The sequence below is a fragment of the Drosophila kikkawai genome, chromosome 3L (assembly GCF_030179895.1).
Source record: "Drosophila kikkawai strain 14028-0561.14 chromosome 3L, DkikHiC1v2, whole genome shotgun sequence".
Taxonomy (NCBI): Eukaryota; Metazoa; Arthropoda; class Insecta; order Diptera; family Drosophilidae; genus Drosophila; species Drosophila kikkawai.
The window spans coordinates 30327642-30351170 of NC_091730.1; the positions used below are offsets into that span (position 1 = coordinate 30327642).

Below are 23529 nucleotides of genomic sequence, written 5' to 3' on the forward strand. Positions count from 1 at the left end.
GAAATTTGATTACAAATCGAATAAAAGTATTCTGGTCGGCTATGAACCGAATGGGTTCAAGTTGTGGTCTCTGAGAGACAGAAAATTTGTTGTTGCTAGAGATGTGGTTGTGGATGAAGTGAATATAATAGAGTCTAGGGCTGATGGTTGAGTTATCCAGAATGATAGTATGGATAATGAATATTGTATCCAGAATGAGAGTATGGATAATGAATGTTGTATCCAGAATGAGAGTATGGATAATGAATGTTGTATCCAGAATGAGAGTATTGATAATACAAGTTCTTTCCAGAACAAAAGTATAGGTTAGGTTAGGTTAGACCGGACGGCCCTTGAGGGACCACACATAGGCCAATATGGCCCATAGCTATCCGGAAACTCCTGGATGGACCTAGAGACTATTTATGCGGGTTTCGAGTTCCTTGAATATCAAGGTGTTTTTCGCAAAGGCAAGGAGTTCGCCTGGCTTTCTCCTGGAGGCATCTTCTAGCGATGCCAGAACTGAAGAGCCTAGGTATCTCATTCTTGCCCTCGTTAGGGCCGGACATTTGCAAATGAGATGCTCCAAGGTTTCAATTGCCTCGCATTCATCACATTTCCGGCATTTGGCGTTGTCGGTAATACCCAGCTTGACTGCATGTGCAGCAGACAGGCAGTGACCTGTAAGAATACCCACTAACATTCTGCAGTTCTTCCGCGGAAGATGCAGCACGTAGTGGGTGAGTTTCTCGTTGTGTTCTTTGCACATGATTTTTGATATTCTGCAGGTTGTGGAATTATTCCTCCACCTGCTTTTTGCGCTTGCGTCAGTCCGTCTCTCTAGCTCGCTTTGGAGCGTTCTTAGGGAGATAGGGACGTTTTCTGTTCTTTCACTCGCCAGTCCAACGCCTTCCTTTGCAAGTTCGTCCGCGGTTTCGTTACCGTCTATGCCTTGGTGGCATAGAGTAGATCCTTACTGACTTAGTCGTGCTTAGGCTATCTAGTGACTCCCTGCTTGCCAGTACATTTTTGGAACTGACCGCTGATGATTGCATGATGATGTCTACGAAAAAATTGACCGCCTCATGTGGACAGTTTATGCTCTGCGTAAACTCTGCTGCTTTCCTGATGGCGAATAATTCTGGAATTTACTGCAGTAGCTGCAGTATACGACAGCCTCATTTCAGGGTCTAAACAGTATATGCCCGCTCCAACTCCTCCTTCCATCTTGGAGTCGTCTGTGTATATATTGAGGTGTTGAGCAGAGTCCTGGCCTGAGAGGCCACATGTGCTGCTAAGCATCTTCTTGGATGCATAAAGCGCTATGGTGGCCTTTTTTATCCTCTCTAATACATTTGCTCCCCACGTCAGCTTGCTGTCAAGTACAATGCCGAGGTATTTGACTTGTGTTTTCGGGGTCAGCCTGGTATTGTTAATTTTCGGGGGGATCCATTGCGGCACCTTGTATCTCTTGGTGAAGAGAATAAGATCCGTCGTATCCGCATTGATATTGAGTCCTACCTTCTCCGCCCACTCACATATCTCCCTGAGTGTTGTTTCCATGATCGAGCTGAGGGTCGATGGACAGACTCCCGAGATAATTATGCTTATGTCATCCACATAAGCTGTTATCTTTGGTGCTTTCCTCTCGAATCTCTTGATTAGGTCGTCTACCACCAAATTCCATAGGAGGGGCGACAGAACCCCACCTTGCGGCGTGCCTCTGTGCGCTCCTCTCACCATGGAAGCGGTGCCCCAATCTGATTGTACCCGCCGACAACTAAGAAGATTTTTTATCCACAAGTTGATAGCGGGGGACGAATTGGTCGCTTCTAGGCGATCCATTATTGCGTCCGTGCTAACGTTGTTGAATGCCCCGGATATGTCCACGAACACTCCAAGTGCATACTCCTTATTGTTTAGGGCTCTCTCAATGGTGGCTACCAATCCATGGGGTGATCACTTCCTTGGTCACATGCAGCATGGCTGGGAATATTCCATCTAGTCCTGGTGCTTTTATCCTCGCAAAGGAGTCTATAGCCCACTGGATTCTACCAGGATATTAGAGGATATTAGATCTTTTGGGAGATGCTCTACTCCAGTTGCTAGGTCCTGGTGCTTATTTGCATCGGGTACCTCAGTGCATCCTGGGAAATGCGCGTGCATTAGTGCTGCTAGGGCCTCTTCGCTGCCCACAGTCCACTGTCCATCGTCGCGTTTGACCTGACTCTGTATGGTTGGCTGCTTCGAAAGCAGCTTCCGGAGTCTAGCTGTTTCCGGGGCAGTCTCTATATTGGAGCAGAAGTTTCTCCATGAGTTTCTCTGCGCCTTGCGTATTTCCTTCTTGTAGTTCCTAAGTAGGACTTTGTATTCCTCATTGATGATGTCATCTTTCGCCTGCTTGGCGATTTTTATGAATTCTTTAAGTTTGTTGCGTCGGAGTGAAAGGTCCTTATTCCACCAGGGTGGCCTGGTCCTCTTTCTCGTGTCCGATATAGGGCATGATGCGTGGTACGCATCCAGCAGTTCTTTGGAGAGGGTCTCTAGGGACTTTTCTATGTCTTCCGCGGATTCTACTATGCCCGGAGAGATCGCGAGCCGTGTCGCGATAGTCTTCTTGAACTTTCCCCAGTTAGTATTCCGGGGGTTCCTGAAGACTGATTGTTTTGGAGAGTGTTCGAATGCGTATTGGAACCGTATGTACTTATGATCTGAGAAGGATGGTCTCTCAAGGACTCTCCATTCTGATACCAAAGTACCTTGTCCCCTTACCAGAGTAAGATCTAGCACGTTTGAAGAGGTGGGACCTACATAGGTGTGTTCCTCCCCCACGTTTGCTATACTCAGGTTGGTTGAGACTATAAAGTCTAAGAGGGACTCACCTCTCTCGTTTATGTCGGGGCTCCCCCATACGCAGTGGTGCGCGTTGGCGTCTGCACCCACGAGCAGTTGCTGGTCCTTCGGGCTGGCTTTTACCAAGCTCATGAGTTCTTCTGGTGGGCAATTCTGTCGTGTGCCATGTAGCAGGAAGCAACCCAAAGGCGCTTTTTAACGCTCTCTAGCATCACCACGGTCAGGTCATCAGAGCTGTGGTGGGACATAAGGTTAGCGTGTAGACCCTTCCGTACAAGTACGGCGGTTCTATTCCTGTTTACCGTTGGTGGATGGAGCAAATTGTAATTTGCGGAGTTCAGTCCGGCGATGGCATTGCCTGAGGCGATCCATGGCTCCTGGACCAAAGCTATGTCGGTGGATCCTTGCTCCATGGCTATGAGGAGTTCCGCCGACGCGACCTTGCTCTTATGGAGGTTGAGCTGCAGCACCCTGAGTGTCATGGGTACTGGCCTTACCTCCATACGACGGGTTGACTACTACGGTCAGGTCACCGTCCTCTGCTTCGTCGGACTCATCCAGCGTCATTTCCCGGTCGGCATCCACGATGGTTTGCAGACCTAGGTCCTTCTCCACCACATCTGCCTTCAGGGTGTGAGCAACCTTATCCCCGGGGTGGCGCTTTTTGAGGCGCAGGTATACGCTACCCATGCCCCACGCCATCTTCCCGTATCTCCTCCTCCTTGTTTATCTGGAGGACTGCACTTTGCCCCCCCCTTTGGGTGATGGGGCCGCAACGTGCAGAACCTTCCAGTCCTCGGTTGGGATATCCGGGTTCTGACGCTGCAGCAGCTTCAGCGCCCGGTCCGCTTTGATTGCGATGGGGAAGAGTACCTTCGCTTTTGGAGTGGATGGGATTAGCTCCCGGGCCACCACCTCTAGCTTGGCTCCCTCCCACAGCGCCTCCAACTGGCAGACCGCTTGCGTCAGCCACTTTCTCGTCGGGTCATTCATGCACTTTAGGATTTTGACCCCATTTAGCCACCCAGCGCCATCGAAGGTGGGCATGGGAGCTTCGGGATCATCCTCCATCCGTGCGTACAATGACTCAACGAGCCGCGCATGCACCATCTTCCACTGCGCCTCGGTCATTTTGCCGGCTTTATCGCTTCTGTCAATGAGGGCCACGATCAGGTGTCGTTTGGTCACCTCACTGACTTTTGCCGTTTTTTTGGGCTTTTCCGCCACTTGGGGAGGGCCTGCCTCCTTAGGCCCGCGTTGCCGCTTGCTCCCCGGTGCGTCCAGAGAAGCGCTTTTGGTTGAGCGTTGCCTTTTGTTGGCAAGCGTCTCCTCCACCTTGTTGGCGAATCCGCGAGTCGAACTCATATGGGGGAGTTTGGCGGAGTGAAGCCTCCCCTCAGCGATTTTCTCCTCAGCCCAGGTAAGCTTTGCCTTCTCTGGGGATAGGGCGGCTTTTTTCTGGAGCCGATCCTGGATGCGGAGGGCAGCCTTGTACAGCGCCTTGGCCTTCATACCCTTGCTTGACCGCTTTGGCCCGTCCCTGCGCTGGGAGCTGGTGCCTGGTGAGTAAAGAAGCTGCACGCTCTCAAGGTCCGAGTATGTATCGACTATGGCACGTGAGCGGCTCAACTTCCTCTGCGTAGTTTTTTCAGCAGTAGAGTTGCAACTGACATGACCTGCTCCCGCCACATCAGAGGTGTAACCGCTGGCGACACGCAGAGAGGATTGCTCCCCCCCGTGCCCGCCGGTGGTAGCGGTCACGCCTTCCGACGTTTGGGCTGACATCCCAGCCCTGGTTTCTTCCTTTAAACCCTCCAGAATGGTTTCTTTTTCAGGGGTACCACCCACTTGCGTTTTATGCCTTCCGCAAGGCACCTCCACCCATGGCTAACGACTCACTTCCTTAGGCTTTTTAGGGCAGAAGGAGTTGAGCCGTGGCCTTAGCTAGACACTGTATTATCGCGGACGGGGCAAGCAGTAATGCATTACCCCTGTCCGGGCTAATACGGCACCCTCGGGGAGGGTTCAGATGGAGGATTTTTGCCAGGCCGAACAAATGTATAGATAATGAAAGTAATTTTCAGGAGAAAAGTATTGTTAACGAAAATTCTTTCCAAAATAAAATTACGGAAAGTGTTAACCGATATATGAATGAGAGTTCGGATTTGGTAGTCCAGAATGAAAGAACGGAAAATGTTGATCATAGTACGGATATTGAGGACCAAAATAACAATAAGGAAAAACAACATTTTGAAATTCGCAGAAGCGAAAGAATAAAAGATAAGCCACTAGTACCTTATAAGCTTTTGAATAATTGTTTGCAATATTCTCAAACTATTTTTAATGACATACCCAATACGTCCTGTTCGGCTGGGGGGAGCTGTATCAGCTAGCTTCCGCAGAATAGGCACCAACTCTTCCCGCGACGCCGTCGAAGGTCCAGTAGAAACACATCAACCACCACAAGAAAAGAAGAGTAGGCCGGGGGGGTGATTTCAATATATAAATGCATGGACTTGGTCCGCTTTATTTGGCTTCAGGTTTAGAACTAAATACAAGCGGGAGCGGGAGATCAAAAATAGGAGTGCGCGAGCGGCCGAAGCATCAGCTTGGAGAGCGAGAGCGCAAGAGGAGGAGCTTTGGACTGGAAGTCCGGAGGGAGAGGGAGAGAAAGAGAAAGCGCATTGCCTCCCGAAATTAAGCGCCTTTCTGGCGTGAACACGTACAATGACTTAAAAGATAGAGACGACAGGCTAAAATGGGAACAAGCGATTAAAGAAGAGTTAGATGCTCATTTTATTAATGAAACTTGGACTCTTGTTAAGAAACCTAATAATAAAAACATTATAAACTGTAGATGGGTTTTTACAATAAAGTAGCGAAGATTATTAGTTTCCGGTTTATATTTGCCTTATCAAATCAATACGATCTTAAGATGCACCAAATGGATGTAAAGACAGCGTTTTTGAATGGACATTTAGAAGATGAAATTTATTGTCCCTTTCCCAAGGTGTAGATTATAAAAATAAATAGATTTGGTATGAATTTGGTATGAATTATTGTAATCCAGTTGGCCCTTCACTTCCGAATAAACTAAATAATGAAGCTTTGAATCTAGATGAAACTTATAACGCACCATGCCGAGAGGTCATTGGATTTTTGATGTACATAATGCTCTGTACCCGACCTAACTTAAGTACAGCCATTGGTATATTAAGTAGATGTACAGTAAAGAATAATAAGGAACTATGGCAATGTCTTAAAAGGGTCATGAGATATCTGAAAGGTACTGTCAATTTGAGCTTATGTTTTACAAAAAGTAATAATTACACAAATGTTTTTACTGGGTATGTGGATTCAGATTGGGCTGGTAGCGAGAACGATAGAAAGAGTACTACTGGTTATGCATTTAAAATGTTCGATTCATGCCTTATTTGCTGGAATACAAAAAAACAAAATTCTGTTGCAGCTTCATCAACTGAGGCCGAGTATATGGCATTATTTGAGGCAACAAGAGAGGCTATGTGGCTAAAGTCTTTAGCGCAAAATATAAAATTGCAATGTAATAAACCTTTAAAGATTTTCGAGGACAACCAAGGTTGTATAAGCATTGCTAATAATCCCACATGCCACAAGAGAACGAAACATATTGATATTAAATACCATTTTTCTAGGGAACAAGTTGAACAAAAACTAATAACTATTGAGTATCTTCCTGCAGAAAACCAACTTGACGAAAACTAGGGATGTCGAAAATATATCAAAATATCAATATATCGATATTTTTTGCGAAAAAATAAATATTTATATCGTGATATTTTTTTTTTATAAATATCATTTATCATCGATATTTGTTTGAGATTTTTTTGATATTTTAAGAGGTTACACTTTTTATCGGGACAAGAAAAGAAAACATGTTTTTATCTTTCATATAAGATACTGTTAAAGCCTTAGTTCGGCGGAAAAATGAAACTGAACTAAAACAAGAAAAGAAGCTAACTTCGGCATGCACGAAGTTTGTATATCCTTGCAGATATTAGTCCATTACATTTTACCTATACATACTTATTATGTTTAAAGTTTGACAGTTACAGTTTTGCATTCCCAGCTTTACATTTTCTCTACGTCTACCGATCGTTTCTATGGCAGATATATGATATAGTTGTCCGATTTTCATAAGATATTTACCAAAATTCGGAAATATTATAACATGGCCATATGTCAAAAAAGAAGCAATGTTGAAAACAGTCAAGTTATAATTTTTTTTTTTCTAAAATTGTATTGAACATTTGTATGGCAGCTATATGATATAGTCATCCGATCCGGCCCGTTCCGACATACATATACAGCAGTGAGAGTATATAGAAGACTTTATGCAAAGTTTCATTCAGATAGCTTTTAAACTAAGAGACTAGTTTGCCTATAAACGAACAGACGGACGGACAGACGGACATGGCTAGATCGGCTGTTGATGCTGATCAAGAATATATATACTTTATAGGGTCGGAAATGTCTCCTTCACTGCGTTCTGACTGAAATTATAATACCCTGCATGGGTATAATGAAAATATTTGCTTTATTATTATTTAAGCATATTTTTGTTATCTTTCATATATGATACTGTTAAAGCCTTAGTTCGGCGGAAAAAATGAAACTGAAACTAAAATGAAAATGTTTACTTTATTATTATTGTTCACGCATGAACACGGATATATGTATATAGATAAGATGCATCTGTTAGCGATTAAGTCCCTGCAGCAGAGCACTGCCTAGCACTTGTATGTGCATATATATCTTTAAGTACAACCGCCACTTGGGCCTATGTAATACCAGCAACCCGAAATATGACCTCCTGCGAGCGGTCTGGGTTTGTATAAGGGGGGACATCTGAGTAACTTTTTTTAAAAATCGAAAATTTTTTTTTGCTTAAAAAATACCTTAGGGTCGTAAAAATAACATATCAAAAAATAGAGTCCGGCAAAAGTTTCTAAGTGTCAACATTTTCTATTCTGCGGCGATGCCTCACATGTAATCATATACGATTTTAAAACTTTAAACGCCTTTTTCTCAAAACCACTTTTTTTGAGTTGGCCGAAAACGTAACTCGAACAAATCTTAACCGATCGATCTGAAATTTTGACAGTATATCCAAAATACCTATGGCTATCGACACACGTAGGATTTTTTTTTTTTGCTTACTTTTATTTTATCAACAATTTTGTGACGTTTTTTTTTCATGAAAATTGAACATTTTATTTAATCACTCACCATTTTGCTAAAAATCAAAATATCGAAAAAATCCTACGTGTGTCGATAGGGGTTGAGATACAGAAACTAACAAAATTTGATTTTTTGTTCTAGATCAAAAATTAAGGACGTTAGGTTTTCGTCCATGGACCCCTTTCAAAAAAATAGGGCCGACGAAGACATTCTGCACAGCCGCCATTTTGTTTTCGATTTATTAAAAAAAAAAAATTTATTTTGTAGTTCACATCTAACATTATCAAACCTATTTTAAAATTTTTCGATTGGCTTTTTCATTTGGCCAAAAAAAATTCTAGAAAATGGGCTTTTTTTTTGCCAGTTACTCAGATGTCCCCCCTTAAGATATGTGTTATCGGGGTGACTGTGTGCATCTTTATCGCACTTAGAATATTTCCCACGATCGGGAACTGTCCGATGCATGGGTCTAAAACTAAGATCAAAATACATTCTCATGTTAGCTATACCATATAAGCTAGGATTTGAATAAAATAAAATTAGTTTGAAATATTAACTCACCAAATGAAGACGTGTTCTTATTTTGGACGGTCTTTCAATTATTTAAGCATGTTTTTGTTATCGATTATATAAAATTAATTTTTGTTCTGATTTGATTTTAATATAAATAAAAGCAAAAGAAAGTAAAAATAAATATTGTTTTTTTTTTCATTTATTAAAATATAATTTAAGATCGTATGTGGGTTAATGTTATAGTGGTTATTTCTTATGCAGCTTGAAATTTAAAAAAAATTATTATAATATTATTAATATATCGATATTTTGTTTCTGATATATCAAATATCATTTTGATATTTTGTTTCAATAAAAAATAACATCGATACGATATTTTATAATATTTCGACAACCATAACGAAAACCTTGCCTGGACCCCGATTCATCGCACTAAGAGATCAAATGGGTCTTAACTGATGTGGTGTTGGATTTGTATATTACGAATCTCCTTGCTTTGAATATATATAATATTCATACTGTATAGTTGTGTCCCCTTGTTTGTAGGCCACTAACAAGAGGTCATTGTAGGAGGGGTTCCCAGGCAAGAGTAAACACAGGTCGGGATAATTTCCAACATTATAATTATTATTATTCACGGAGTGACTTTAACCTAGATATATATGTATGTACAGATGGGTAATAGAATAAGGCGTTAGACCGGCGGCGTGCGTTCAGCGGCGTTTGCGAAATCAGACTACTTTTTCCCCCTCTTCCATTCTCTTCTTCCCGCATCGTATGCACTGACCGGAGACGAGCGAGCGATCGGCTGACCGTCACTCTCCCGCACAGTGGGACACGCAGCAAAACTGAACACATACATTCAAAAATAATAATAATAATGAATATTTTTTTGTTTTCTTATTTCTTTTATATACAGCTTATTTCACTTTATTCACATATGAGAAATTAATAGTTAATATTTTGTATTTTGTGACGGTTAGGTCATTCCTCGGGGCTCAAGGATGGCCAGGGTTCGTCTCAGAAATTTATTTGTTGTCTGAGGTGGTTGCTGAAGGAGATGCCGACCCGGTCCCAGAGTAGAACGCCGAGAAATATGCCGTAACTATAATTATCTGTTTATTGCCTCGAACATTACAAGTGTTAAAAAGATTGGGTTTAGTCTGCTGCCGCGGGTAGTCGCTCTGGAACGCCGCACTTCAGGGTCAGGTACATCCTTCCCGCTCGGGTCGACAGTGTCGGTGAAACGCCGATGCGCAGATGCCCCTCAGATCTCCTAGAGTGAGAATAACTGGTGGAGGTCCTCAGGTCTGTCAGTTAGTGGAATAACTTGTTAGCGGAGACCCTGAGATCTTCCAGTTAGCGAGCAGATTTGTGGAGTCCCTAAGGTCTTCCAATCCTTAGAAGTTTGTAGAGGCCCTAAGGTCTTCTAAGATGGAGAAGTTTGTAGAGGCCCTAAGGTCTTCTAAGATGAGAAGTTTGTAGAGGCCCTAAGGTCTTCTAATATGAGAAGTTTGTAGAGGCCCTAAGGTCTTCCAATATGAGAAGTTTGTAGAGGGCCTAAGGTCTTCTAAGATAAGAAGTTTGTAGAGGCCCTAAGGTCTTCTAAGATGAGAAGTTTGTAGAGGCCCTAAGGTCTTCTAAGATGAGAAGTTTGTAGAGGCCCTAAGGTCTTCTAAGATGAGAAGTTTGTAGAGGCCCTAAGATCTTCTAAGATGAGAAGTTGTTAGAGGCCCTAAGGTCTTCTAAAAGAGAGATGGTTTTAGAGGCCCTCAGGTCTTCTAAGTTTGAGACGTGCACGGAGGCCCTAAGGTCTACCGAGATATATAGACTTATAGGGAGGCCCTTAGGTCTTCCAATATTGAGACGTACAGAGAGGCCCTAAGGTCTTCCACAAGTTATAGACGTAAGATATGGTCGGGGTCCGACTATGGGTTACCGCTTACCAATATACCTTACTTAACCGTGCTGCTTGGGTGACTCCTTGCTGCTGGCTTCCCCTTAGCTCCTGGTAGAGGACTTGGCCGATTGCTGGCCGAAAACTGAATGCCTTCCAAGGGCTGGAGCTCGCCTTATATAGCGCTCCGGTGCGGCCGAGTGTGACCGACGCGGCCGGAGAAATTTGCCATTAAGAGTGTGGCCAGATCCTCATTTGGGCCAGTGTGACCCTTTGCGCCTGATCATGGCGCGCGCGCGCATTTAATTCAAATCTATTCCATATTCATAGTTTTCTATTGTATATTCTATTCTCATCCTTATTTTATATCTTACGTATATATTTGTGCGCGTCTGCGCGACACAATTTTCCTAATTTGATTAATAACTACTACATTAATATTGTAATACATTTAATTTGAGTTATATTGGTCTGGTTGGGTTTTTTCTGGGTTTCCCCCATTGCAACAAATATTGGACTAATTTTTGTAATACTCCTCAGAGTGCTCGACTTATCAAAATGGAAGTTTAATCATTGTATTTAGTTTATATTAAAGTATAATCTATGTTTATTTTGAGGAGGTGTGTAAGAATATCCCTATTAAATGAGAAATGCAAAATAAACAAAGCTTGTGCGATAAATAATCGCATGGTTGCACTCTCTCATATTTGCGTTCCGATATGTCACCATGAGCTTACCCTCTCTAGTTTTGTCCTCTTTTTTGATTTGATTTGATTTCACGAAACAGATAAGTCGAGCTATAAAAGCTATATTAAATCAACAATATAAAAATCATATAATCAAACGTGTTGTCTTTTGCATTGGGCTGGATTTCAACAGTTTCTTTTCCTAAACTATGAATTAATGCATAAATTACTTAAAGAAAATTAATATGTAAGACTAAGCAATATGAACCTGGGAATTTTTTGAAATATCTTTCTTTCTCTATATATATATGTAACCTAAATTCTTAATTATACAGCAACTACATCGGAGTCATCTTGGGCCCAATGATACATCGGTGAGAGTAATAGCTATTGTGAGTATTGATAAGTGTTTAGATGCGCAGATGATTATAATATGTATATTTAAGATTATTTGAGACGAGATATTCCGCCCAATTAATTACTTAGTTATTGATTAAATTGATTCCATGCTAAAAATTGCCTCTTATAAAGAAAGATAATCTCACAGAGAGCAGACGTTTATTTTGTTACCTCTGTCATAAAAATCAAAACCTGCCAAGAAACTCTACAATAATTAACATAAATTAAACCACACAAAGTTCAGTGTTGCCGCAACATCTTCCAAGTGCAAATCATCAACATAAAGTGCACAACAATATTAAACAAACGAAGTTGTTTAATTGGGAGAGCCACCTGACCTTTGGACTTACAAACTTCTCTTTGCCTATACTGAGAACAACAGTGCTGAGAGCAGCCGTGAGAACCAACCCGCTTATCTCTCTTTCTACACGCCACCTACCTTTCTTCGACTCTCCTTGCCGGCGAGCACGAGAGAGCAGACCAACCGCAACAACAACGCCAATAGAAAGAATAGGAAAGGATAGAAAACAGAGTAAGCCCTAACATAAACAACAACAATGTCAGCACCGGTTACACGCTCGCTAACTGCATCGGCACCAAAACGGGTGCGAACTGACTCTTCGATCGATCTGAAGGCGGGTCGACCATCTGATACCCTGGCAATGGAGTTGGTTGATCTTATCAACAAACGCTTTACGGAGCAGAATGAACATATCAGTTCAAGTTAGGGAAAAGCTGAAGAACGAATTCTGGCGGAGCTCGAGCTCAGGTTTAGCCAAAAAATAAATAAACTATCGGAGGAAGAGATCGATCTCCGCTCACAACGGGACAGATTGGATGAGAAGGTCGGGCAATTAGACAGGGAGGTCGCTGATCTGCGTGCACTTTGTGGAAAGGTGGCCCAACTGGAATCAAAACTGGCATCTCAGCAGGAGCATAACCGGGCGTACGAGGTGCGCATACACGGCGTACCATATGGTGAGGGCGAAAATGTCCGAGCCTTATTCCACACGCTGTGCTTCAACCTGCAGCTAACACCCCCTCCAAGAATCCGGGATATCTTCCGCGCCCGGAAAACCCAAAATACGCACGTCGACCCGTTGATCATCGTCAAGATGGAAAGAGCTCGGGAGATGATCGCACTCCTCAAGCAAATTGGGGCGTACCGGCGCGAGCGTAAATGCCAACTAACTTTAAAGCTATTTGGTATCGACTCGGACGCTGCAGTTTATGTCAATGAGCAGCTGACAAGAGATAATTATTTCATCTTCAAAGAAGCCATGCGTATGAAAAAGCATCGTGTTCTCACAGCTGTTTTCACCCGCCGTGGCTTAGTTCACGTTCGCTGCATGGGCAGAGAGGGCGTAAACTGCATCGCGCACATGAGCGAGCTTTCGACGCTCACTGCCGACCCTCTCTCTTCGTCTCTCACCACCTCTCTCTCTGGCGCTACGATGGAAGCTGGAGATGCTGTCGCTGCGGAACCTAGCTTTCGCTCTTAATCAATTTTATCATTTTCTCTTAGTTAAGATATCTTTAGAATTTTTTATCGTTTGTTGTTTGTTTACACTTCTATGTTTTTAAATTGCTTTGCATATATTGAGCTTGCATTCCTAACTTTAGCCAAATCTTCCAGTGCCGGATGAAGTAAGGCGTTCCGTAACTAATAGCCTGATAAAAGTTATTAGCAAACGTAAAATTGGGCTCAAAGTTGTTCATCTAAATGCGCAAAGTCTATTGCGTAAAATGGATGAATTTCGGTTTCTTTTTATTAATTCTGACGTAGATGTAATTTGTGTGTCCGAGACGTGGTTCTCAATAAATGTTTGTGATGTACTATTGTCGTGTGATGGATATGCTGTGTATCGTTCGGATCGCGTCGATCATGCAGGAGGGGTAGCTATTCTTGTTAAAACAACTCTTAAATGTACTGTTTAATGTAAACAACCCAGTGATTGTCCATTAGAGTACCTGTTTCTGGATATATGTTGTAAAAATAATAGAAATACGCTGATTGGCTGTATCTACCGACCCAACACCACGACTGAATACGAGCCACTACTGACAACAATTGCCGACTTATCTATGGTATACACAGATGTCATCTTGGCAGGGGACTTTAACAGCAATCTGTTAAAGGAAAGACACCTTTTAGATAATTTTGAGTCCTTGGGTTTTTATCCAGCTAACGACACGACGCCAACGCATTTCAGCAGCACCTGTGATACCCTACTTGACCTATTTTTTATAAATGACCCCAGCAAGATTTTACTTTATGACCAGGTTTCAGTACCAGTTTTTTCTAGACACGACCTAATTTTTCTGACATATGACACGTCCTTAGACTATAAAACAGACTTTTTTGCCTATAGAGACTTTAGGAATATTGACTATACTGGACTTCAATTAGATTTAGGATTATGTGACTGGGAAACTATTTATCTCCAACCTAACGTTGACATTCAACTCCAAATCCTAAATAGCAATATACAGTACCTGTTTGAGAAATTCGTACCCTTAAAAACCAAAATGCCAAAGCCCAGACAGGCCCCCTGGTTTACAATAGAAATTAAGAATCTTATACGACAGCGTGATGCCTCTTTTAAAAGATGGAAGCGTTATAAAACCAACGAACTCCACAGTCATTATAAGACAGCCAGGGAAGCGGTTACCAAAAAGATAAAATTGGCCAAACGTAACCACTACAAACTAAAATTTAGAAACTGTATATCATCAAAACACAGAGGGACAGAACTAAAAAAGCTAGGGATCGGAAAGTGCGTACAGAAAACCGAGCTCAACGTTAATGTTGAAGAACTAAATCAACAATTCACTACAATTAATGTACCTGAAGCAAAACGTAACGTGTACCTGAACAGCGTAGCCCCCTGTGATAATATATTTAACTTTGTGTGTGTTAGCCAATGTGATGTCCTTGATTGTATACTTAAAGTTAAGTCTAATGCGGAAGGTCTAGACAACATAAATGCTAAATTTCTGAAATTATTGTTACCATGTCTACTGCCCTATGTTACGCATATTTTTAACTCTATTCTTACACAGTCCTCATTCCCAACCGCGTGGAAATTGGCTAAAATACTACCGATTCCTAAACAAAACAATGAGTACAGACCGATCTCCATTTTGCCATTTCTTTCAAAAGTGTTCGAAAACGTACTAGCCGGTCAGATACAAGGTTTCCTGGATAGAAACCTCCTCCTACATAATAAACAATCTGGCTTTCGTAGGAAGAGAAGCTGTTTAACAGCAATAACGGACATCACAGAGGATATCAGACAACAACTTGACAAAAACCATGTTACAATCTTGACGCTACTTGACCATAGTAAGGCTTTTGACTCCGTGAATCACAATATTCTTTGTACCAAGCTAAAAAATCTATTTAACTTTTCGGATTCCTCAAATAGACTGATTGCGTCTTATCTTACTGATAGACTTCAAGCAGTTGTAACAGGGGCGGTGCCCTCCGCCGTAAAAAAACTGACTCGTGGCATTCCTCAGGGATCCGTCCTTGGCCCATTACTGTTTGGAATATATGTAAATGATTTACCAAATGTCCTGTCTGATTGTGAAGTTCATTTGTATGCCGATGATGTCCAGATTTATGTCAGTAGTCCTGTTCGTGAAATAAATGTATGTATAAGTACTTGTAACAGAATGTTGTCCTTAGTGCAAACGTGGGCTGAACACAACGGCTTGAGTATAAACCCCAAAAAATCAAAATTTATTTTAATTAGTCGCAGGCCAATTGATACAAATGACCTAACAAAACCAATACTAAATAATATACATATAAGCTATGTCGATCATGCAGTTAATCTTGGACTAACGTTCAACAACACCCTGTCTTGGGGCAATCATATATCGAAAGCAACCGGTCGAGTCTATGGTATCTTGCGTCAATTGGCAAATTCCAGAAACTTTTTACCCGAACACATAAGACTCCTGATTTCTAAAACCATTCTGATTCCCACCCTGTTTTATGGTATAGAAATATTCGGGTTTTGCGACACACGGGACACGAGAAAATTAGTCACAGCCTTAAATTCTATTGTTCGTTATGTGTTTAATTTAAATCGTTTTGACCATGTATCACACTTGACTACTAAACTACTTGACTTAAACTTAAACTCCTGGATTAATCTTAGAGCCCTTTCATTTTTCCACAAAATAGTGACAACCCATGAGCCTTCTTACTTGTTTAATAAATTAATACCGGCAGCCTCGCAAAGGACTAAAAATTTTATATGCCCTCGAGTCCAAATGCTCAACTCCGAGAGGCAGTTCTTTGTCAACGCTATCCGTCTATGGAACCAATTACCCCATGAACTTAAAACTATTAGGAATGCAACTCAATTTAATTCCAAAGTAAAACTATTTTTAAGAAACAACGCATAACAAACAAATAAACAAACAGCAAACTTCATATTAATACGTAATTAAGGGTATAAAAATAAATAAAATAAAATAAAATAGATAAAATTTACTAAAAATAATAATATAAAATAAAATAAATAAATAATTAGTTCATACAATAATTAATGTACTAGGTATTAAGTAAAAATCCTGTCTAATTTTAACTCAAGTGACCAGGGCAGTAATAATAAGTATCTTATACTTGTAGCACTGGGCTAATTTTGTCAAAATAAATAAATAAAATAAAATGTTTAATGTAAATATAGCTGTTAGTTGTCTGTGTTAAGGGAATATGAAATTAAAATGAAACCTATTTGTACTCTCATGAACATAAACATGGTCGCTTAAATTATTATTATCTCCGTTCGTCGAGTACTCATGCCAAGATACTAAGATGAAGTAAATGTAAATATTATTTTAATTTGGGACAACAGCCAAATTTTAGATTTGTTGTCAAGGTTGGGTGGGTAGAGAAACGGGACACATAACACCTGTAATCCCAAACCGAGCAGGTTCCTTTTCTAGTGGGTGATTACGCGCGGCGACGCGGATTCTGTACTTTATTTGATTTGTTTCATTACCATTTTAGAGCCCTATTTATTTAGTTTATCTCGCGCATTATATGAATTGTGTTGTAAACAAAGATAGCTAGGGGAGAAAAAACCCCGCCCCATCCGACGAGCTGGACCCGAGCACAGCGAGAATACGCACCCTCGAACCTAGCGTCTTAAAGAACCACCTTTGCTGAACGATCATAGTTGGTAGGCCCTTATAGGCCTAGAAGGCTATTCCGTCCTGTTTTGTACTCTGCAAATCCCACGAAGGGAAGCTTAAAAGAACATGCGAGAAGTTTGACTAACGAGCGGAAGAGAGAGGCCGATCATCGGCACGAAGGGGCGACGACGCCGGCACGCACGATTCAGAAGTCTAGTCGGCTCACGCCGACTTCAACTTCTTGGCCGAAGAAGGCCGAAGGCAAGCGGTCGTGGCAGCGCTGCCGCCGAGGGCTCGGGCAGAAGTAGGTCACGGCCACACTGCCCGAGTGATGCAAATTAATCTTCCGCGAAATCTCAAACTGAACTCACCGCATCGCTCCGCGAAACTCTAAAAAGGTTGTGAAAGTGCAAGTGAAAACCGCGTTGCCGCGCAGTACAATATCCTGACCAGAATCCTTCGAGGACACAGGCTACAAGTCGTAGATGAGCATGGCCGCCGGCCATAAAGCTAAATCGGGATCTACCCCGCCCCCGTCGCTGATACTTTGTTTTACGAAAAATAAACCGAAATATCGAACATGTGCAACCGACTCTCCTCACCTTCTCATTCGACCCGTCTTCTCTCGCGGGCCGGTGCCTTTCGCCGGCAGTAGCCAATCCCCTCCTGCCTTCCCCGTAGCACCGGAGAAATTCCGAGTGCAGACGAAGGCCGGACGGGAACAGGAGCCCATGGCCGCTGGATTATTCCGAGCCCAGACTTGCTGCGCGAGGTCACCGGTTCCCCCTTCCCCCTAGCCCGTCTCGGGGAGCCTTCCCGCCGGTGGAGTATTCCGGCCGCGGATCTGAGGTTGGTCGCTGGATTCTTCAGATCCAACTGTCCCGCCGCTGGATTTTTTTCCGCTCGCGGGCGTGGGCGTGGCTGCTGCAGTATTCCGAGCTTTCTGAGCCATCCCGCCGCTGGAGTATTCCGGACGAAGATTCGGGGCTGGCCGCTGGATTTTACCGAACCAGTGGTTCCGCTGCTGGATTATTCCGGGCGTGGACACAGGCACTGGCTGCTGGAGAATTCCGAGCCCTTGTCCTACCCCGAAGGCGCCCCGCTGCTGGATCATACCGAGCGCGGGCGTGGGCGTGGGCGTGGTCGCTTGATTGTTCCGGACCATTCGTCCCGCCGCTGGAGAATTACGGGCGCGGACGCGGGCTTGACCGCTGGATCGTTCCGGGTCACTCGCGGCAGAACCGCCGCGGATGGGCAAATTACGCGCAGCCGGCAAATTCCCCCTTCACCGCCCTCTACCTAATTCAATAAATATTGGGCCGCTGAGGTTTTACTCCGGCCACAGAGACACCTCCTTACAAATTTTATCAAGAACAAACAAAACTATGAAAAAATATGATTCTGCGGGAAGCTTCAAATTCTCACGACTCTGGGAGCAATATAAGGCCAAAAGCAGGTGTTGACGCGAGCAAAACTACTGTTTGGCGAGATATTTTGAAAGCTAAACATCTTAAACGTTTGAAACTTAAAAAAAACACCGCTTAACCCCAAACGAAAGGAAGCACGGTTGACCTTTTGCCGCGTCAATATGTCATGGTGTCACGAGTGGAAGCGCGTAGTTTTTTCTGATGAAAAAATGTTATAGGGGCCAGATGGCTACAATTATTATTTTCATGATCTGAGGAAAGAGACGCATCAATTGGAGCGTTTACATAGTCGAGTATGCGGAGTTATGCTTTGGGGAGCCAATTCTTTTTCTCAAACATGAACGCAAAAGCGTATCTAAACGTCCTTGAAAATGCTTTTCCACCATTGGACAATTTCAATCATTTGCCTTGGACATTCCAGCACAACAATGCCCCAATACATACTGCACGGGTTGTAAAATCTTTTTTTTAAAAGATTGTGAAGATTCACATTATTTTTATGGGTGTAAATAGTTAGGATTAAGTAAATAGTTTAAGTTTCTAATCAATAGTTTTAAGTACATATATATACCGCAGTAGATTTAAGCGTCGATAATTTGAATTACCTAGTTTAAGTTATCCCAAATTTTTTTTTTTTTTTTTTTTTTTTTTTAGGCTTTGCTTTTATTTATTGAATCCTCTCATTTATGAGACTAACAATAAGTGTATCAAATCTTACAATACTACCTAACTAGCAGTCATGAGACTGGTACAGAGTAAATGGCCCTCACTAATTATGGCTGGGTTGGATGGTCGTTACGTAGTAGACGCTTCTTCTAAAAACTCGTATCAAGTCCCTTGCTAAGGGATTTGGATGGGTGGAGAGTTTTTCCTTGTAGGATGCTTTTTGTTTTTCTATTTCGTTCTTAACTGCAAAAAGCCGAGATCCCTGTGGATGTGTTCGTTGCGAATATATCATGGTGCCCCAGTGATAGTTCTCAGGATTTTTGGTTGGGCGCGCTGTATAATGTCTAGATTGGTACTGCATGCGTTCCCCCAGAGCTGGGAGCCATACGTCCATATTGGCTTCAGTGTGGAGTTGTAGAGCAGGACCTTGTAGTCCAGACACAGGGGCGATCGGGAGTTTATGAGCTGTGGAGGCTGCTGGCTTTTAGTTTTAGATGAATTTTCTTGCATTTAATGTGTCTTCGCCATGTTAGGCGTCTGTCCAGGTGGACGCGCAGGTACGTTACCACGTTGACTTCGGGGATCTGCGTGCTGTTCAGGTAGAGCGGAGGGCATGTTTGTCCGTTGAGAGTGAACGTTATGTGCTTACACTTTTGTTCATTTATTTTAGTACGCCACTTCTCGACTACCTTGAGGTGGTTGGCGAGCTGGGTTGTTGCCCGGACTGGACATCTGGAACGGCTGAGGATCGCGGTGTCGTCAGCGAAAGTGGATAGTGTTAGCTGGTCGCTTGTGGGGATATCCGCTGTGTATAGGACAAATAGGGTAGGCCCAAGTGCGCTTCCTTGTGGAACTCAGGCTTTGATTGAATAGGTGCCGGATGTTGCGTTGCACCTCACTGCAAAGACTCTGTTGTAGAGATACGACTCAAGTAATTTGTGTGTGTATGCCGGCAAGAGTGTTTTAGTTTTGTGCATGAGGCCATTGAGCCAGACGCGGTCGAATGCTTGAGAAACGTCTAGAAATATTGCGCTGCAATATTCTCGATGTTCGAAGGCTGTGCGAATTTCTGATGTTATTCTGTTAACTTGCTCTATAGTTCCATGCTTTTCTCTGAAGCCAAATTGATGAGCTGGGATGATGTTGTGAGCTCCCAGATAAGGAATTATGCGCTTTAGTAGGCATTTTTCAAATAACTTGGACAAACATGATAGTAGACTTATTGGTCGGTAGGATGATGGAATCGTGTGGTCTTTTCCGGGCTTCGGTATCATTATAATTATAGATTTTTTCCATTTAGTTGGGTAATGGCCGAGACTTATGATCCCATTGAAGATTTTACAGATGACCTCAATAGCACAATTCGGAAGTTCAATTATCATTTTTTGAGTTAATAGGTCATCGCCGGGAGCCTTTTTCGGCTTCAGTTCCCTGATGACCTTCGTGATCTCGTTCGGACGAAATAATGTTGGAGTAGATTCCGTTTCAGTTTGGTTTTGCGGTAGTTTAAATGGATGTGCTGCAGGGTTCGGCTGGAAAACGCCCTGGAGATGTGAGGTAAAAGTTTCGGCTCTGTCTTTGTCGCTGCGGGCCCAACAACCAGATGATTTTCTAATCGGGGTAATGGTTTCAGTCGGAGAGCTTAAGTTTGGGTGAGCTCTCCATAAGGGATGCTTTGTGCTGGTTGGCGAGAGTTTCTCAATATATCTTAATTGTGCATTTTCGGCATCTTGCTTCAGGGCCCGGCTTAGTTTGCGTGAGGCTTCATTTAGACGTTGCTTTGAGCATGGCTATCTATTGTTTTGCCACGCCCGTCGCAGACGCCTCTTTTCTTGGATAAGCTGTTCAATCTGCTGGTTCGTTTTGAATTTGATTTTTTGCACATCCTTCTGTTGTGGTGTTGATATCCTGGCTGCAGTCACAAGTACCTCTTCCAGAGCGGAGGTGGTGGGGTCGATGTCGGTTTCAGTATTGAGCTGGGGAGCTAGCTCTATGTGGGAACTCACATACTTTTTGTATTTCATCCAATTTGTTCTGTGCGACTTCAACCTGTGAGAGCGATCCGTAGTTTCTGGGCTTTGAAGGAGGGTTATCAACAGCGGCGAGTGATCTGTAGATGGTCCGGAAGGGCCTTGGCGTTTATTAGATTGCGTGGGATGTTTTTTGTCACCGCAAAGTCGATTAGATCAGGTATCTTTCTGGGGTCTGCTGGCCAATAGGTGGGGCTACCAGGGGAAACGTAGTCCAGTTTATTTCTCACATTGATGAGAGCGTTATAAAGTTGTCTTCCCTTGGGGGTCACGAGGCGGGATCCCCAATGCGTGTGCTTGGCGTTGTAATCTCCTGCAGCTATGAAACGATCTCCAAGAGAGTTGTAAAAGTCCATGAATTGGCCTTCAGAGATTGTAAAGCGAGGTGGGCAGTAGACAGCAGCAATGCAAAGGTTGCCGTTACCTGACTGCAATTTAATGGACGTAGCTTGCAAGTAATTTGTTGCAAACCTTTGGTGGAAGTGGTGTTTGATGCGTTCTCTGATAAGGATGCCGGTCCCGCCGTGGGCTTTACCATCTGGATGATCTGTGCGGTGGAAGGTATAACCTCTTATATGAAAGTTGTATCTGCTTGTGAGGTGCGTTTCAACCAGTAGCATGACGTCGATGTGGTTTTCGTTTAGAAATTGTGTTAGTTCAAGTTTATGCCGTGAGACGCCATTGGCATTCCACGTGGATATACGTAGATTGGACATTGATTATTTTGACTGTTGTGCTACAAGCAGCTGTATCACCATATTCTGATTCTGGACGAGCGTTTGCATGGTCGTTTTCATAAATGACATGAGTTCCATCATACTTTGTTGCATGGTCACCATCATGGATTCCAGGTTGTTTTGTGGCTGCCCTGGGGCCTGCTGAGCATTTACTGAGTTTGAGGGGAGTGGATTTTGCATACCTGTCCGTAGAGCTTCGGCGTAGGAGATGCCCGTGGGGGCATTTAGCGGACCAAAAGAAGATCTGGCTGCTTTGGCAAAAAATACATCTGGAGTAGTTTTTGAATTAAAATACACATTTACACATACACCGAAGGGGGCAGTATGTCCTTGTATGACCATACTCCTGGCAATTTGTGCATTGCACAGGACCGTTGCGTTTGTGCGGTTCTTCCACGGTGATTCTTCGATGCAGTAGGAACTGCAACTTGTAGATCGGGTGAACTTCATTCTTCTTTAGGGCTTTACTGTCTGGCTCAAGTTCGACTTCGAAAAGAGGTTGCGGCTTTTTGTTTTTGTTGATAATGTTGCTAACATTCTTGGCAAAGAAACCCTTGCCTTTCAGGGCTTCTAGTATCTCAGAGGGGGCGACATCTGGTTCAATTCCTTTCACCACTACTTGCAGTCCCTTGCTGCTTTTTAGTTGGTAGGTGTAAAAGCTCTTTTTTGCTTCCTGCAGGTAATTAAACACAGCTCGAAAGTGTTCTTCTGTTTTAGTTTAAACTTTGGTTTCGCAAATGTTCCCTTTAATAATCGGAACAACGTGGAAATTTCCGTCCCCGACCACCGCAACAATTTTGTTGACCAGGGCGTTTGAACTTTTCTCCCTTATATATATAGGTGGGGGCTTTGGCTGTTTTTGAGTCGCCTGCTCCAGCTCTGCTTCGTTATTCTCACCAGCTGCTAGCGGAGAAAATCTGTTGGAATTGTTTGGGTCATAGCTTTTGGTGACACGGTTGATCTTAGGTTTGTTACCAACCGTGTTATGTGGGCTAAGCTTACGCTTAATTTGGATGTAGCGATCCATGCCAGTCTGTATGGCCGGAATCGCTTGTTGCTTTTAGGAGTTCACGGTTTTTGTTACCATTGAATTTGGCGATGCGGCCGTTGGCACCGATTTCGCAATATTGGTCGTTGGTTTAGTTGTTGCTGTTGCTTTTGCAACGTTTGCAGAAATTGCAGCTCTGCTTGTTGTTGGTGCGTCTTCCATCAAAGCCGGTGGTGGTGGGGTATGGCAATGGGAGCTCCAAGATGTAGGAGCTGGAATGAGTAGGGCGGGTGAGCAAGAGCGCGCTCTCGTGCCGTCGGCGGTCAGTAGAGCCGGGTTGGGCTTTGTAGACGTTTTTTCTGCTTCGTTATCGCGAGTTGAGAAATAAGAGAAAACACCGTTTCTTTGGTTTACAGAGGTTCTACGCTCATTCTTTTGATCGCCGCTCATTATTTTGAGCTTGTTACGCGTGGCACCATATAAATGAACTTTGCAGCTCAAAAACACGTCTCACGCACTAGTATCCGTATGTCATACGCACTGTTGGGCTTGGCCTAACTGACAGTACGTAGTTTAGAGTTCCGAATTTACTTTTTTACCATGAAAAACATTACAAGAATGAACCCCGCGTAGCGGTTGTCCGTAGGCATGTCTGCACTCGATGAAGGTCGAATGCGAATTGACCCTAAGTGGCCACCAAAACTATCGAATAAACTAGGAGAATAGTTGAGTTTCCCGCCGAAGGACACAAACCACGATGGCGCCACAAAAATTACCAAGAAGAAATCACTCCGATAAAATCCCACAGCGAGGGCTTCCTAAAACAAGGCCAACCGCCACACTGAATTCCGGGACTTACATAAAATTGAGCACGCGGCGAGAAAAGTTCGAAGTTTTGGCAAGTTACAGTTTGTACCACCAGGGTTAGATACGATCGAGCCGACTGTGCGTATCCGCTCATGTTCATAAATTTTGCACAGTAG

The 23529-nt window shown here is 43.2% G+C and overlaps 1 protein-coding gene across 1 annotated transcript in view; it reads left to right on the forward strand.

The window, feature by feature from the left end:
• Positions 1–11390: 11390 nt before the first annotated feature.
• Positions 11391–23529, forward strand: part of LOC138928622 (uncharacterized) — a 46165-nt gene continuing 34026 nt past the window's right edge. The window contains exon 1 of the mRNA XM_070285959.1: positions 11391–11522. Within this exon, the coding sequence (XP_070142060.1) occupies positions 11512–11522 (11 nt within the window). The 5' untranslated portion in view covers positions 11391–11511. The remainder of the gene's footprint in view (positions 11523–23529) is intronic.